This window comes from Gallus gallus, chromosome 11 (assembly GCF_016699485.2).
Source record: "Gallus gallus isolate bGalGal1 chromosome 11, bGalGal1.mat.broiler.GRCg7b, whole genome shotgun sequence".
Lineage (NCBI taxonomy): Eukaryota > Metazoa > Chordata > Aves > Galliformes > Phasianidae > Gallus > Gallus gallus.
In genome coordinates, this window is record NC_052542.1 from 1,787,100 (window position 1) to 1,801,495 (window position 14,396).

A 14,396-nucleotide genomic window follows, 5' to 3' on the forward strand; every position below is an offset into this window, starting at 1 on the left:
CGGCTGCATCCAGCGGTAGCACTGTGACAGTGGGAAACCACAGAGCAATGTGTGTTCTGCTCTACCTCCCCTGGGAGGCTCCCAGGGAAGGAGAAGCGGGACAGAGAACAAAGGCATGCTGGGAACAAGCTCTTTTATTCAAAGAGCCCACAGGGACATGTAACTCGCTGCAGAAATAACCTCACAGCACAGGAGGGGGAGGCGATTCCACATCCAGGGATGGAACACTGCACGCTGAAGGGCAGCACGGGCCACTGCTGTTGGAAGAGCAGCAAGGCTTAGCAGCATCACAAATGCTATTCTTTTCCCTTCAAAGAACCATGAGAACAGGGTCAACAGACACAGCTTTGCCTCTAGCAGCCTGTCCTTCCAGTACATCCATGGGCCTGCCCAGCTCAGCACAGCTCCTCCAGCCTGTGTGGGTTTTGGGCCCAACAACAGCACACAAAGGCCACATCAAAACATAAGGCACCTGCTGAAGCCAGCTGCCAGGGTCCACGAGTGGCAGCCCCAGCTCTGCTGGGATGCTGCTGGGACCTGGCTGTGTTCTGCAGTGCTGGACCGAGTGTGCAGTCGGGCTGGGGCACCCAGCAAGGAGAATCCATGACCAGCCCTGGCTGCAGCAGCAGGGAGCTGGAACATGGGGATCTTCCTGGTTTAGGTGGCAGCCCTCTCCTTTGTCACAGATGTCCCCCAGCAATGGCTGAGGGCTAAAGACCTTCACATGGCCATGTCCTCTCCAGAGTGAGTGCTGCTGTTAGGATCACATCCCACCACCTCCATGGAGAAACCTCCTGTGTCCACTTCAATGCTGTGAATGCTGAAGTTGCCCAGGCCCTGTAAAAAAAGAGTTAACGGGGGAGTAGTCAGCAAGGGACTCACCTCTCACTAAACAGTCTTGTCCTACTTGTGGTTGGAGGGGACGGATGCAGGCTTCTGCAAGCAGGCTTCTGCAAATGTGCTGGGCTTTGCAAACAGCTTTTGGCCAATGTAACAGCTGGGGGCACATATCTCACCTCCGTTTTTGCTAGAATTTGGTGCAAAGTCTCTTTTTGCTGAGGTTCTTTGGTTAAGACGTAAAGGAAGCCACCACCACCAGCACCAGCCAAGCACTGCCCGTAGACATAAGGCTGCAGAGCATCCATCATGCGCCCGACGGCTAACGGCTCGCACCCAGGGGCCATGCATTTCTTCTGCTGCCAGTAGACATCCAGACACTTGCCAATGAGTGGCAGGTTTCCTGCAGGACAGAGGACGTGACAGAGATTTGTCTCCAGTTCTCTCCTAAAGGGCAGAAACCTGGTCCTGCCTCGTGCTCAGCCTGAGCTCACTTCTGCCTTCTCATCTACCCCAATCCTCTGCCTGCTGAGCAAGCCATCCCCGCTGTTGCTTTGCTGTTCATTTTTAATCCTCCACAGGGTGAGAATTTGCTTGCTTTCATGCTCCAGCTTCCCCTCCTCTGCATCCCAGCAGACAAAACCCAAATGAATCCACTTCATAGGCTAGCTGTGGCCCCCACCCCCATCACCGACGACTCAAGAAAATCAGACTCTGTGTGTCCCACAGGAGCCTCTTCCAGCCCCCCCATCTCAAGATCTTAGTCTAAGCCTCAATTCTGCAGCATTGCCTTTAAAATGCAGGTAAGCCTAAGGTTGCTCCAGCTGTTGGACCCTGCACCGCTCTAGCATTTGTCCCCATAGACTCTCTGGGGGATTTTGTGCTGCTTCCGTTGTTAGAAAGGACAGCCTGGCGCAGGGAGGGGAGCTCACACCTTGCCTCAAGGCCCGGGCACACTCCTCGGCGTTATTCACCAGAGCGTCAGCATTTTGTACGATGGAAGGCAGCCTGGCATACCAGTTCCTCACCACGTCCTGCAAGAGGCCAGGCTGCCAGGGACGGGCGCCTCGGCCACACGAGTCCCCATCACCACCCTGCTGGCTTCAATGCCAGCTCCCAGCGAGGTGGCGCAGCCTTACCCCAAGGGAACATGCACTGAGGGGGACCGGGAGGTCAGAGCCCATGTGTTACCTGGAGCAGGTTGCGAGCCAGGCGAGTCTTCCCCGTGTACACCAGCAGCAAGTGATCGCTGAGGATCCGAGCAAAGCCTTCAGGCACCAGGATCTCCTCCACCTCCACCCTGAGTGGCAGCCGGGCCTCCGATCTCCCGATCTTGATGCCAGGCACCAGCCCACCCACCTGGTCCTGCCAACCGCCACCTGCAGCGTGCAGGATCCTCAGCCAGCGCCCGGACCCCCGCCCCATGACAGCTGCTTTCTCCAGCTGCTACCTGTCGTGAGCCTCTGCTCCAGATGCAGCACGGCGTGGATGAGGGACTCGGTGCCAGCAACCTTCCCAGCCGCCCTGTACAGCGCTGCCATCACTGCTCCTGCTAGGATGCTGCTGGTGCCTGCAGGGAGCACAGGGTCAGGGCAGTGATGGGACTGCTGCATCCTGGTGCTTGGAGGACAGACATCCCACCCCCTTCCCCACAGACAGACCGAGGCCAGACCCGTGGGGCAGCCTGGACCAGGTGTGCACCTCAAAGCCACCCCCAAAGTTCTCCATCAGCTGATCCCGCAAGGGCTTCTGCGAAGGGAACTGCACGATCTGCGTGCATATGAAGGCAGCTTTGAGCAAGGCTCCTGGAAACAGAAAGAAAAAGCAAAGCTGTGCCTGCTGCACTACCTACTCCCTCACCCAGCAACGAGGACGCACAGGAGCAGAGCAGATCGCTCTGGGGTGGCATGGATCTAGGACTGAGCACGAGGTCAGGACACCAAGGGCACAAAGCCAGGCTGTGCAGCCACTGACCCCTCACCTGGCGCGTGTGGCTGGCAGTAATTCTCCAAGTGCCCCAGCTCACGGCACACCAGCTCCACCGCCGCCTCGCCCCACGGCGTCCCGCCGAGGCTGGCCAGGCGCAGCTCCGGCTCAGCGATGCGCCGCACCCGGGCACCAATGGGTCGGCACCCATCCACCAGCACTGCCACGTCCACCACGGCCCCGCCGTGCTCATATGTGATGGGAGGAGTGTCGCTCCAGCCGCCTGTCAAGGCACCCCATCAGCCCTCCAGCTCATTTCTCCATAGGGGCGAGACAGTATCCCTGCTGTCATCATCCATCCCCCTCCATCCCACCAGCTCGGAGACCACCTTGGGATGGAAAAGCTCACCAGAGAGGTCCAGGCGGGCTGGACATGCCACCTGCACCCAGTGCCCCAGGGGCGGCAGCTCCACCGGGCACACAGTGACAAACTGGCACGAGGACATCACCGCCTGCCGGATGAGGATCTGCTCGGCCCCTTCGTAGTGCCGAGCTGCTCTCACCAGCAGGGCTGGACTGCAAAAAGAGGGATGCTGAGCCTGCTGCCACGGCCCCGCAGGCGTGCCAACGGCCAGAACAGGACAGCAGCAGTTTGCTGCTCCGTGCCTCACCTGCTCATCCACTTCAGCCGCTCGGCTGCCAGCTCCCGCACCCCGCCAGCAATGTCTCCGCTCTCCAGGCGCCCGAAAGCTGAAGCCCACTCCCTGTTGGCAGCAGGTCCGCTCCGCAAGCCCCCTTCCCCATGTGCCATGCAGCCCAGGACATCAGCAATGCAGGCAAGTGCCCGGGCTGCAATGCCTGCGTCATCAGCTGTAGAGGCAACTAGAAAATTAAGGGAAGGCTGTGAGTGGCCCAAAGCAGCCCACTTATGCAAGAAGTTGGCTCCAGGGGAGAGAGACATGCATAACCTACGTCTGCCCTGGATGGTCTTGAGTTCTTGCCAGGCTCGGGGGTACTGAAGGGGATAGCAAACACGAAAAAGCCCAGGGATTTAAGACTTGTCCAGCTTACCCTCATCCAGTGTGCCCAGCAAGGCCTCATGGTAACCCTCATGGACGGCGCTGCGGATGAGCGGCAGGAGGCTGCCATCCTGGCGGCCCAGCAGCACGCACTGCACCTTGTGCTGGCCCTGCAGGAAGAAGAGGTCCCGGCGGGCACCCAGCTCAGCTGCCTTGTCCAGGCAGGGCAGCAGCTCCTGCCAGGACATGCGCCAGGCTGCTCGCCAACGCGCCAGCCGCTCTCCTGACACTGCTGGGGCCAGCAGCCACAGCACGTCCTCCAGCCCCAGCGCCTCGGAAGCGTGCAGCACTGGGAAGAGCCGGGCGCTCAGCAGGCAGCGGTCTTTCTGCGGTGTCTCAGCATCCCAGAGGTCCCCTTTGCTGGTGGAGGGAGAGCCCATCAGCACCACCCCAGGGACTGAGGGAAGGTGGGATGCAGGAAGGGAAGGGTGGCCAACATGGCTCTCACTGCAGACTCTGAGGTCTGGGGTGCTGTGGGTACCCCCAGTGGAGCCAGGTCCCCTCTTCCATCCAGGCACGTTGGTACCTACCGTATGCCCGTCCGATGAAAAAACTCTGCCCAGGAGATGTTCAAGTAGGTGGCCTCTTCAGCAGGACTCTGGGGGGGACATGTAGGGGGTGGTTACACCCCAGCTTTGGAGAGTCCCGTGGCACCTCGCTGTCCCCGCACCTGCCAGTCGTCGAGGCGGCCCGTGAGCGTGAAGACACGGCAGGGCAGGTCACGCAGACGGACGTGGTGGCCCTGCAGGACCACATCACGCAGGGGACAGCCCTGCAGTGCCGGTGAGGAGTCTACGGTGAGGCCCGTGAGGAGGCAGCCAGGCCCGATCTCCAGGGGGCCCTGCAGAGGAAGCAGTGGGATCCTGTGGGGCACAGCCTGCCTCACATCAGAGCGAGGCCAGCAAAAGCCCCAGTCCCCAGGAAGGGACACTCCAGCACTGACAGCGGGGAAGGTGACAGCCAGCAATATCCCCAGCACCAGCCAGACTCCTTCAGGTCCCACATACCTGGAGGTGACAGTGCTGGATGACGCTGCCGGCCGCCAGCCGCACAGCTCCTTCCAGCAGGCAGTTGGTGACCGAGGAGCCATCCTCCAGGAGCAAGGGCTGCTGCCGGGGGGATGGGCACGTGGAGTAACCCCCCAAAAAAACATGTGCATTGGAGCAAATCTGGGGCTGGAGAGACCTACGTCCACGTGGGAATGGGCTGTTTTGCAGAAGCGAAGGTGGCTGGTGGAGCTGGGCAAGAGTGTCAGGCTACGGATGTGGTCACTCGCAGCCGTGGTCAAGTAGTCGTAGGACGCATCAGGAATGCAGGCTGTGGGGAGGCAGGAAAGCAGTCAGCACAGACCACAATTTCGGGCCAAGGAGGTGCTCCCAGCCTCCCCAGCACCCCTCCTTGCTGCCCTGAGAGGCAGCTGGGGACCATGACTCCCACATTTCTCCCCACAGAGGGAGCTGAAAATCAGGGATGGGTCACTTGCAGGTGCCCACCACAGCATCACTCACCCATGCTCAGAGGGAAGGCACGGAGAGCTGTCCAGAGCACAGAGCGGGCACTCCTCACGCTGGCATCACCACCGCCCTTCACAAAATCCTCCTCCGTCATCCCCCCGGCCATGCTCAGCACGATGTCAAAGAAAAGGGAGAGCTGGGGACAGAAGGGACACCCTGGGTGCTGCTGGGCCACCTGGTACAGCCGCCCCACCTCCCGCCCCACTGCTGGGTGCTGCCCTCCTGCATCCAAATCTGACAGCACAGGGACAAAGAGGCGCACCCAGCACCAGTACCCACAGGACGAGGGGTCCCGTCACCCTAGAGGGGGTGTCACCTGGATGGGTGGTGCCCCCGAGTCCAGCCCCATGTAGGTGCAGGCGTCCAGGGGAGGGATGACGTGCGTGGCCAGAAGCTGCTCGGCGGCGCTCGAGGAGAAGAAAACCACCCCACAGACCTGCGAGGGCACAGCGGGGCTGAGGCTGTGCTGTCCCATCCCTCGGTGGGGTGAGCCAAGGAAGGATGGAGCTGGCACAGCTGTGCGTAGTGACATACCAGGGGGACAGTGCCGTCGGGCCCTGCACACTGCTGGATCTGAGTCTCTGTGCCTTTGTAGATGATGTCACGTACCAGGCCCTGGGAGCAAGAAGATTCCAATGAGCTCTTCGGGCTGCCCCAAGCCAAGAAGCTGCAGCAGACACAGGACCCATGCATCCACAGGACCGTAGGGGCAGGGACCCCAGGGACAGCAGAACAGACTGCAAATCCAACGGACTGCAAATCCAAGGGGGGTTCCATGCTGGTGTCACTGCTTGGATGTGGGGGCTGTTACCGACCTGCTCATCAGCAAGGTACACGCCGTGGTTCCTCGCGTACGCCTGGCTGCCGGGCACCGCAATCACTCGGACCCCTTGGAAGCCGTCCCAGTCAATCCCTGGAGACAGGGGCAGAGATCTGTGCCCTGAGCTCCACACACTCCAGCAGCACTCAGCCTGGGCCACCGCAACAGGCTGCCCAAGGAGGCTGTGGATGCCCCATCCCCGAAGGCATTCAAGACCAGGCTGGATGTGGCTCTGGGCAGCCTGGTGTGGTGGTTGGCGACCCTGCACATAGCAGGGGGTTGGAACTGGATGAGCACTGTGGTCCTTTTCAACCCAGGCCACTCTATGGTTCTATGATTCTATGAAAGTGCATACACTGAACATCCACGTGCCCTCCCAGCGGGCAGCTCAGAAGGCCGCCCAATAACACCCATACACTCACAGCCCCACGGGGATGTGGCCAAGGCTGAAGCAGCTGCGCTGCTGCCAGCCCTGCGGCCCTCACCTGGCACGGAGGGCACGCTGAGCAGCATGTCAGTGCTGCACACCCACACGCCCGGCGGGGAGCCCACGCAGAGCTGGGGACAGAAGGGCCGTGAGGAGGGGGCCGGGGGTCAGCCAGGGGGCGTCACTGCGGGGAGGGGTCCCGCCGCTCGCCCACCCGCTGCGTGACGGTGCCCAGCAGGCTGTCCAGGTTGCACACCAGCGCCTCGGCCGCGGCGCGGGGCTGCTCGGCGGGCAGGCAGGTGAAGGCCCGGCCGCAGTCGTCGAAGGAGAACTCGCGGCCCTGCAGGGACACGCGGGGTGAGGCGGCGCCGGGAGCGGCGCTGGGCGGAGGGCTGCGGGGGACGCGGCCGCGCGGGCCCGCACCGTGTGCAGGATGAGGATGCGGGCCTCCTTCAGCGCGTCGGCGCTCACCACCTGCGGGGCACGGAGCTCAGCGGGGCCGGGGGGCGGCGCGGGGGGGGGGGGGACGACCCGCTCCCCACACCCCCAGCCCTCACCGTGCAGCCCGCGCGGGCGCTGAGGTGCTCGGCCGCCACCAGCACGGCGTTCAGCGTGGCCCCGCCGCTCCCCACGCCGGCCCAGGGGTCCTCCAGCGCCAGGACGAGGACGGGCCGCCGGCCCAGGGCGCCCCGCCGCCGCCGCAGCTCCAGCTCTGCGAAGGAGAAGGGCGGCTGAAGGCCCGGCTCGCCCGGCCCCGCTCTCCCGCAGCCGGCCCCGCCGCCTGCCTCGCTGCAGAGCCGCCACGCCGCCTCCCCGCCGGCAGGTGAGGACGATCGCGGTCCACTCGACGCCCGCCGCCATGATGGCGACGCCGCGGGGCAGACGGGAGTCGTAGTGCGCCGCCGCGCTGTCCGGCTCGAAGCGCGGGGCGCCGGACTACAGCTCCCAGCGTGCACCGCGGCAGGGCGCCTTAAAGGCGCGGCGCCCCGTTCCCGTGCGCGACCCCTAGCGGGGCTCGGGGGGTGGGGGCGGGGGTTCTGCCGCCGCGTGGCTCCCGGGCACCCCGCAGTGCGGCCATGCCCACCGGGATTGGCCCCAGGGGCTGCCCTGTGCCTGCGGGGGGGGGGGGCAGCGGGGCACCAGGATGGGTAGGGGGCTGAGTGTGGGAATGGGCGCGAGGCAGGGCAGCGGGATGGGCGTGGGGGTGGGTACAGGGACGGGCATCGATACGGGCAACGGGGCGGTCACAGAGCTGAGCACTGGAACGGATGCGGGCATGGGTACCGGAGTGGGCGTGGGGCTGGGCATCGGGATGGGCACGGCGCTGGGCACGGGAAGATGGGCACGGGGATGGGCGTGGAGATAGGCAACGGGATAGCCGTGGGGATGGGTACCATCCCATGGCTACCGTGGGCACCGGGACGGGTACAGGGCTGGGCGCGGGGCCGTGGGCCGGCAAAGGCACGGGGATGGGCAGCCGGCCCCGCAGCTCCCGGCCTCGCCGTGCTGCCCCCCCGGCGGCCCCGCTCTCCTCCTACAAGTCCCACAACCCCGCACGGACTACATCTCCCAGCCTGCCGAGCACACGCCCCCGCACGACGCGGAGCGGAGGGCGCGGCGCGGCGCGGGGGGCGGCGGCGGCGGAGGGGCCCGGAGGCTCCCGGCGGTGGGGCCGGGCCGGAGCGGAGCGAGGTGCGGTGGAGGCGGCGGGTACGGCCCCGAGGGGGGGGGAAGGGGGTGTCGGCTGCGGGGTGGGGCGTGCGGGAGATCGGGGGGACCGCGGGGCGCCAGGAGGATGCGACGATACCGGGGGTGGGCGCGTGGGTGCACACCGAGCCCCGGGGGTGCGGGATGGGGGTGCCCGGGGGGAGCCCCGGGGGCGCGTGGGTTTGGGGCGGCGGGGGGACGCGCGGGTGGCGGTGCGCTGCGTCCCCGTTGGGGTGGTGGGACCCGTGGGGGGGTGGGGGGTGGGCACGGAGTGGTGTCGCGGGGACGGCGGTGTCACCCGGCGGTGCCCTCTCGGTCTGCGAGCCACAGGGCGAGCAGTGGCCCTGGAGTGCCGGGCCTGGCCTTTCTGGGTGACCCCAGCCCGGGGACGTCCATACGTCGGCATATACAGACAGGAAACTGTTTTTCGCACTGGGTTGGCTGACGTGTGAATGGGGATTCACATCGCCCCCCAGACCCGCTCAGAAAGCAGCACGCGCCGCCAGGACGGCGTTGCTCCGGGTGGCCCCAGCGAGGAGCCGAGCTCGCAGCGCTAATCTAGCTAATTAATAACGTGCAAGCGCTCCCGGAGCGGCCGAGCAGCCCAAAATGGGGCCGGCGGTGACAGCGTCGGACGGGGCCGTTATGCACGTACCGCGCTGGGGAGGCGGCAGGGCGGTCCGCTCGGCTGCTTGGAGCGGAATGCTGCGGCGCGGGCCAGGAGCTCTCCGACAGCCCGAATTCCTGCCTGTCTGGAGGAGGCTCCCAGTCTCAGTGCCGGGCTGCGAGGCCAACGGGGCGGCCGGAAGCCCCGTGGAAAATAGGGCACGGACCCATTTCTGCACCCCGGAGCAAGCCGTCTGCTCCCCAGCGATGCCAGCTTTGCTCCCCGCGTGCATCTCCACCCGCACGGTGCTCCCCCAGGCTGGGTGCCGGCGTGCCCATCCCTGTGCTCCTGCACATATTTTCCCAGTGAGGCATCCGGCAGGGATGGAACAGGAGCGGGCTTGCTGCTGGGGAGCCACTGGGCACGGGGATGGCAGCCTGGGAGGGTGAGACGGAAAGGCGGCCAGGAGGAGACGGGGGGAGGGGGAGATGGAGGTGCTGAGCCCCGGCTCTGAGCGGTTGCTGATTTTCTGGGCTTGGCTGCAGGGATGTGGTTTGGTGGGCCACAGCCTGGTGGTATCCAAGCTGGTGGTTTGGTGAGACCAAAACTGGTAGGACCCAACCCCATGGTTTCCAATTCGGTGGCTTGGTGGAACTTGACCTTATAAGACCTGACCTGGTAGGACCAAAGCCGGTTGTTCCCTGGTGGGACCTGACCCAGTTACCCGGTGGGACTCAACCCCGTGGCACCGGACCTTGGGGGGCCCAAACTGATCGAAAGAACCCAACCCAATGGGACCCAACCCAGTGGGTTGGTGGGACTTCACTTGGTGGGACCTGATCCACTTATTTGGTGGGACCCAACCGTATGGTATCCAACTTGGCGGCTTGGTGGGACCTGAGCTTGTAGGACCTGACCTGGTGGATCAGTGGGACTCAACCCCATGGCACCAACCTGGTGGCTTGGTGGGACCTGACCCTCTCCTGAGGGAGCTGATGAGCACCTGGAGGTGCTCAGGATCCAGGCTGGATGGGGCTGTGTGTCTATGGGTGTCCCCTCCGTGCAGGGCTTGGGGCTGGCTGGGCTGCCTGGTCTCTTCTGACCCCAAACCATTGCGAACGCCTTTGTGAGGACACGTGCCCTCGCCATGCGGGCAGACTGACCCCCCTGCAGCTCCAATTGGGAAACTGCTGGCTGGCCAAGCAGGGCAGGCAGGATGTGCCCCACATTCCGGCTTCCTTCCTCTTGCCACGCAGACGGGTACATGATGGTGGGTTACTAATTGGAGCGGGACACCGCCACAACCCTCCCAGTTTCCCAGAGGTGCTGAGCCGCAGGGCGGTTGTTACCCGTGAAGGTTCTGGGGGGAGCAGCCCAGGGGGCGATGGGGTTTTGGGGCAGGATCCCGGTAGCTCTTTGCTTTCGCTGTCCCTTAACCGCCATCCCCTCCTTTCCGCTCCAGGCTGTTGCCACCGACGTGTCCCTGGCACAGGACGATGAGTGCCACCGCGGCCCGGGACCGGCTGGGGACGGCTCCCCGAGCCCACGGGGCCACCGGGACGCGGAGCTACGGCTGAGCCCGGCGTGCCGAGCCGCGCCGAGCCAGGCGGATGGAAAGCTGCAGCCCGGCAGGTAGGGACGCTCCAACCCACCCTGCGGCGGTGCCAAACCTCCCGGTCAGCACAGCATCACGGGGGGCTGCGCGCCCAACCGCGCTGACCGGAGGCTCTGCGCCCCACAGGGAGCCCCGCGCCCACCCCGCGCCCCAGCCCTATGCCCGGGGAGCGGCGCCGAGCCTGCCCGCCCGCCCACCATGAAGTGCTCGCTGCGCGTCTGCTTCCTCTCGACCGCCTTCCTCCTCATCTTCGTCATGTCGGTGCTCTTCACCTACTCCCACCACAGCATCGCCTACCTGGACCCCGGCGGGCTGGGCGGCATCCACCGGGTGAAGCTGGTGCCCGGTTACGCCGGCGTGCGGCGGCTGAGCCACGGCGTGCCGTACCCCAGGGGCTGTGCGTGCCGCCGCTGCCCCGAGGATGCCGCCGCCGCCGCCGCCGCCTGGTTTGACAGCCGCTATGACGGCGGTGTGTCTCCGGTGTGGACCAAGGAGAACATGGAGCTGCCGCCCGACGTGCAGCGGTGGTGGATGGTGAGCCATGGGGGATGCTGCGGTATCTCCGTCACGCCGTGGCCCCGCTGAGCCCGTGCCGCTGCTGGGGGAGCCACGGTTCGCCCTCCCAGCCCCGCGACCCCGTGCTGGAGGCTGTTCTGGGGCGGCTGCCGGTGCCGTACACCCAACAAGGTCCTCCACCGCCCTCCTTCTCACCCTGCAGATGCTGCAGCCCCAGTTCAAGTCCCACAACACGCAGGAGGTGCTGAGCAAGCTCTTCCAGATCGTGCCAGGGGAGAACCCTTACCGCTGGCGCGACCCGCGTCACTGCCGGCGCTGCGCCGTGGTCGGCAACTCGGGCAACCTGCGTGGTTCCGGCTATGGGCACGAGATCGATGGGCACGACTTCATCATGAGGTGAGGGCAGGGAACCCTTCCACAAGCGGTGCTGTGTCCCCTCCGTGTGCCATTGCCCAGCTCTGCCAGAGGGTGGTGACGCACTGAACAGGTTGCCCAAGGAGGCTGTGGATGCCCCATCCCTGCAGGCATTCAAGGCCAGGCTGGATGTGGCTCTGGGCAGCCTGGTCTGCTGGTTGGCGACCCTACACACAGCAGGGGGGTTGGAACTCAATGATCATGGTGGTCCTTTTCAACCCAGGCCATTCTGTGTTCTATGATTCTCTGTCCCCAGGATGAACCAGGCACCCACGGTGGGCTTCGAGGGGGACGTGGGCAGCCGGACCACGCACCACTTCATGTACCCCGAGAGTGCCAAGAACCTGCCTGCCAACGTCAGCTTTGTGCTGGTGCCCTTCAAAACCTTGGACCTGCTCTGGATCGCCAGCGCCCTCTCCACTGGCCAGATCAGGTTGTAAGTACCCGGTAGCCATGCATAGAGGTGCCATCGCCCTCTATGTTTTGGGAGTGGTGAACTCACGGCCGTAGCTTGGTGCCTTTCTCCCCATCTCCACTATCCCTGGGTTAACGTAGCCCCGGCCGTGAGTGCCCACCCCGCCCCTCTGCTTCCTCCCTGCAGCACCTATGCGCCCGTGAAGCCTTTCCTGCGGGTGGACAAAGAGAAGGTGAGAGCAGCGCTGTGCTCCTCAGCACCCGCTTAACCCCACACCTCTCCCGGTGCAGTCGGGCGTGCGGCCCCAGGGAGACGCAGCACTCAGCACCCCTCCCTCCTCCCCCCCGGCTCCAGGTGCAAATCTACAACCCTGCCTTCTTCAAGTACATCCACGACCGCTGGACGGAGCACCACGGGCGCTACCCCTCCACCGGCATGCTGGTGCTCTTCTTCGCCCTCCACGTCTGTGATGAGGTGGGTGGCAGCGCGGGGACGCAGCACCCGGCCCCGTATCACACCGGGGCTGGCGGTGACGGCGGTGCCGACCCTCGCCCCACAGGTGAACGTCTTCGGGTTTGGCGCCGACAGCCGGGGCAATTGGCACCACTACTGGGAGAACAACCGCTACGCCGGCGAGTTCCGCAAGACCGGGGTGCACGACGCCGACTTCGAGGCGCACATCATCGACATGCTGGCCAAAACCAGCAGGATTGAGGTGTACCGGGGCAATTAACTGAGGGCCGGGCGGCCGCGCGTCCTCCAGCTCCTAACCCCGGCACTGCCAGAGCTGCCCCGGCTGCCGTTGGGTGTCGGCGGCCGATGGGGTTCTGAGTTCTCGGCAGACTTTGTGTGGTTTGGGGAGTTCTGACTTGACCTTGTTAGTATTAAGGAACCCGCTTCAGCCAAGTGAGGATTTGTAGACGCCGCCAGCGCCCAGCCGGCCGGGGGAGCGCCCGACTCGTATCTGTTACAGTCAAACCAAATGCTGCTCTTTTTAAAACCAGAACAAACAAAAAACCGTACAAAAGCCCCAAAACCCGGCGACTCTGGGAAGCGCTCGAGCCCGGGATGGGGGCAGGCTGACAATCAGCAGCGGGCCGGGCCAGCTCCCAGCTGCGGGACACGAAGCGGCCGCTGCTCTGTCCTTCCACCGGAGGTTTTCTCCCCCTTTGCTTCTCCTGTCCCTCTGTGTCTGTCGGGAAGGGGGCCGGACTGTTGTGGTCCCCTCGGTCAGATTCTCCCCGTGCTGTGTCGGGGAGTGGGATAGGAGGGATCTGGGGGTCGGGGAGGGGGGCGAAAGGCAGCTGAGAAACCCGAGCGCCTGGTGGAGGTGGCAGCGTGGTGGGGCGCAATGTGCGCGCCCATCCCTCACCATCTGGGCTCCCCTTCGCCTCGGGGCCAGGAGCAGGTTAGGATAGCTTTAGCAGGTGAGTGGAACGCAGTGGGGGGGGTCGTTTCTTATTTCCCTTTTGCTGCAGACAGACGGCTCTGGCCAGAAGCTGCAATCCCAAAGCTCACGGTGTTGGCTTGGTGGGGGGGTTGAGGTGCCGGAAGCCGCAGCGGTGACGGGGGGACGATCGCGCAGGGCTCGGGGGCGAACTTTCCTTTTCTATTTGTCTTCTCCCTCCGTTTCTCTGCTTTTGGGAGCGTTTTCTTTTTTGAGGTCTCTCTTTGCGGTCGCGAGACGCCGGGTCCGTGCTGTGCCTGCTGCTGGGGGCCCCACGGCAGCCCCCGAGGCAGCGGCGTGACCGCGAGTCCCAACCCACACCTTCCCAGCGCCTCGGGTTGGCATCGCTGCCTTCTTCTTCTGGGGGAAGAAAACCACAAAAATCACACAACCACGAGCAACAACGAGTGCCTTGACTATCTGCCGCCGGCTGCGCTGCCCTGCGAGCACAGGGGTCGGGATGCACACAGCAGCGTTCCCCGTCCCCCCCCCTCCTGGGAGGGTCAGCATCCCCTGGGCACCCCCGGCACCGGGCTGTGCCCGCACCTCTCCCACTCCGGGTCAGACAATCCCGAGCCCACCGGCAGCACCCGATAACGATTTTTCGGCCGATTTCCTTCCCTCCCCCCCAGCCCAACCCCACCCCGACTCTTTTTATTATTATTAATTATTATTATTGTTGTTGTTATTATTATTATTTAAACTGTCCCGACACGAGGACTCACGACCACTCCTGTTTCTCCGCAGAGCGGCCGGCGAGCGCACGCACGAGCATGCTGCACGGCCCGCGGGCACTGCGCCTACGAGCACCACTGTACTGTACATAGAGGAGATGTAGGCAGAGGCTGTGGGCACTGGGGGAGGGAAGGGGGCTGGTTTGGAGGAGAAAATGAGGTGCTGGATAATCCCCATTGCGGGGCGAGGCGGCCCCACAGCCTGTGCGGATGTGGGTACTTCTGCACAACTGTCTTAAAACAATTTGGTTGGGTTTTGTTTGTTTTTTTTTTTTATTAAGTCAATAAAAACCATGCATCTGGACGGCTCTGTGTTCCTCCGTCCTGATCCAAGGACA

At 64.3% G+C, this 14,396-nt stretch overlaps 2 protein-coding genes across 9 annotated transcripts; one reads left to right on the plus strand and one right to left on the minus strand.

The window, feature by feature from the left end:
- Nucleotides 1–116: 116 nt before the first annotated feature.
- Nucleotides 117–7,483, minus strand: FUK (fucokinase). Of its 7 annotated transcripts, none has more exons than XM_015279216.4 (23): nucleotides 7,389–7,483; nucleotides 7,161–7,315; nucleotides 7,027–7,077; nucleotides 6,818–6,943; nucleotides 6,662–6,734; nucleotides 6,172–6,269; nucleotides 5,891–5,971; nucleotides 5,673–5,792; nucleotides 5,351–5,492; nucleotides 5,032–5,159; nucleotides 4,850–4,948; nucleotides 4,513–4,683; nucleotides 4,373–4,440; nucleotides 3,835–4,202; nucleotides 3,435–3,645; nucleotides 3,173–3,339; nucleotides 2,819–3,046; nucleotides 2,499–2,642; nucleotides 2,288–2,407; nucleotides 2,029–2,216; nucleotides 1,772–1,871; nucleotides 1,017–1,240; nucleotides 117–837 (listed from the first exon to the last, which is right to left on the minus strand). In XM_015279216.4, exons 1-23 carry the CDS (start codon nucleotides 7,462–7,464, stop codon nucleotides 721–723), a joined length of 3,255 nt encoding a protein of 1,084 aa, XP_015134702.2. In that variant the 5' UTR covers nucleotides 7,465–7,483; the 3' UTR covers nucleotides 117–720. The 7 variants fall into 7 exon arrangements, 5 of the variants coding, with proteins under 5 accessions (XP_015134702.2, XP_015134701.2, XP_046755552.1 ...); XM_015279215.4 differs by having other exon boundaries at nucleotides 4,850–4,951; XM_040646023.2 differs by lacking the exon at nucleotides 117–837 and having other exon boundaries at nucleotides 1,020–1,240; nucleotides 2,029–2,086; nucleotides 2,197–2,216; nucleotides 4,850–4,951.
- A 753-nt stretch (nucleotides 7,484–8,236) lies between these two features.
- ST3GAL2 (ST3 beta-galactoside alpha-2,3-sialyltransferase 2) lies at nucleotides 8,237–14,362 on the plus strand. Of its 2 annotated transcripts, none has more exons than XM_015279117.4 (8): nucleotides 8,237–8,313; nucleotides 10,380–10,549; nucleotides 10,659–11,066; nucleotides 11,251–11,444; nucleotides 11,719–11,898; nucleotides 12,064–12,109; nucleotides 12,232–12,351; nucleotides 12,437–14,362. In XM_015279117.4, the coding sequence occupies exons 3-8, from the start codon at nucleotides 10,731–10,733 to the stop codon at nucleotides 12,608–12,610; spliced, it is 1,050 nt and encodes a 349-aa protein (XP_015134603.2). In that variant the 5' UTR covers nucleotides 8,237–8,313; nucleotides 10,380–10,549; nucleotides 10,659–10,730; the 3' UTR covers nucleotides 12,611–14,362. The 2 variants fall into 2 exon arrangements, with proteins under 2 accessions (XP_015134603.2, NP_989811.3); NM_204480.3 differs by having other exon boundaries at nucleotides 8,237–8,295.
- The last annotated feature ends 34 nt before the right edge of the window (nucleotides 14,363–14,396 follow it).

Excerpts from the sequence above, each read along its gene's own strand:
- FUK (XM_015279215.4), bottom strand. The coding sequence starts at position 7,464 with ATGGCGGCGGGCGTCGAGTGGACCGCGATCGTCCTCACCTGCCGGCGG. Across the intron at positions 2,643-2,818 it reads CTGCCAGCCACACGCGCCAG|GAGCCTTGCTCAAAGCTGCC; the intron begins GTGAGGGGTCAG and ends TTCTGTTTCCAG. Across the intron at positions 1,872-2,028 it reads TGGCTCGCAACCTGCTCCAG|GACGTGGTGAGGAACTGGTA; the intron begins GTAACACATGGG and ends GGCCTCTTGCAG.
- ST3GAL2 (XM_015279117.4), top strand. The coding sequence starts at position 10,731 with ATGAAGTGCTCGCTGCGCGTCTGCTTCCTCTCGACCGCCTTCCTCCTC. Across the intron at positions 11,445-11,718 it reads GGGCACGACTTCATCATGAG|GATGAACCAGGCACCCACGG; the intron begins GTGAGGGCAGGG and ends CTCTGTCCCCAG. Across the intron at positions 12,352-12,436 it reads CCCTCCACGTCTGTGATGAG|GTGAACGTCTTCGGGTTTGG; the intron begins GTGGGTGGCAGC and ends CTCGCCCCACAG.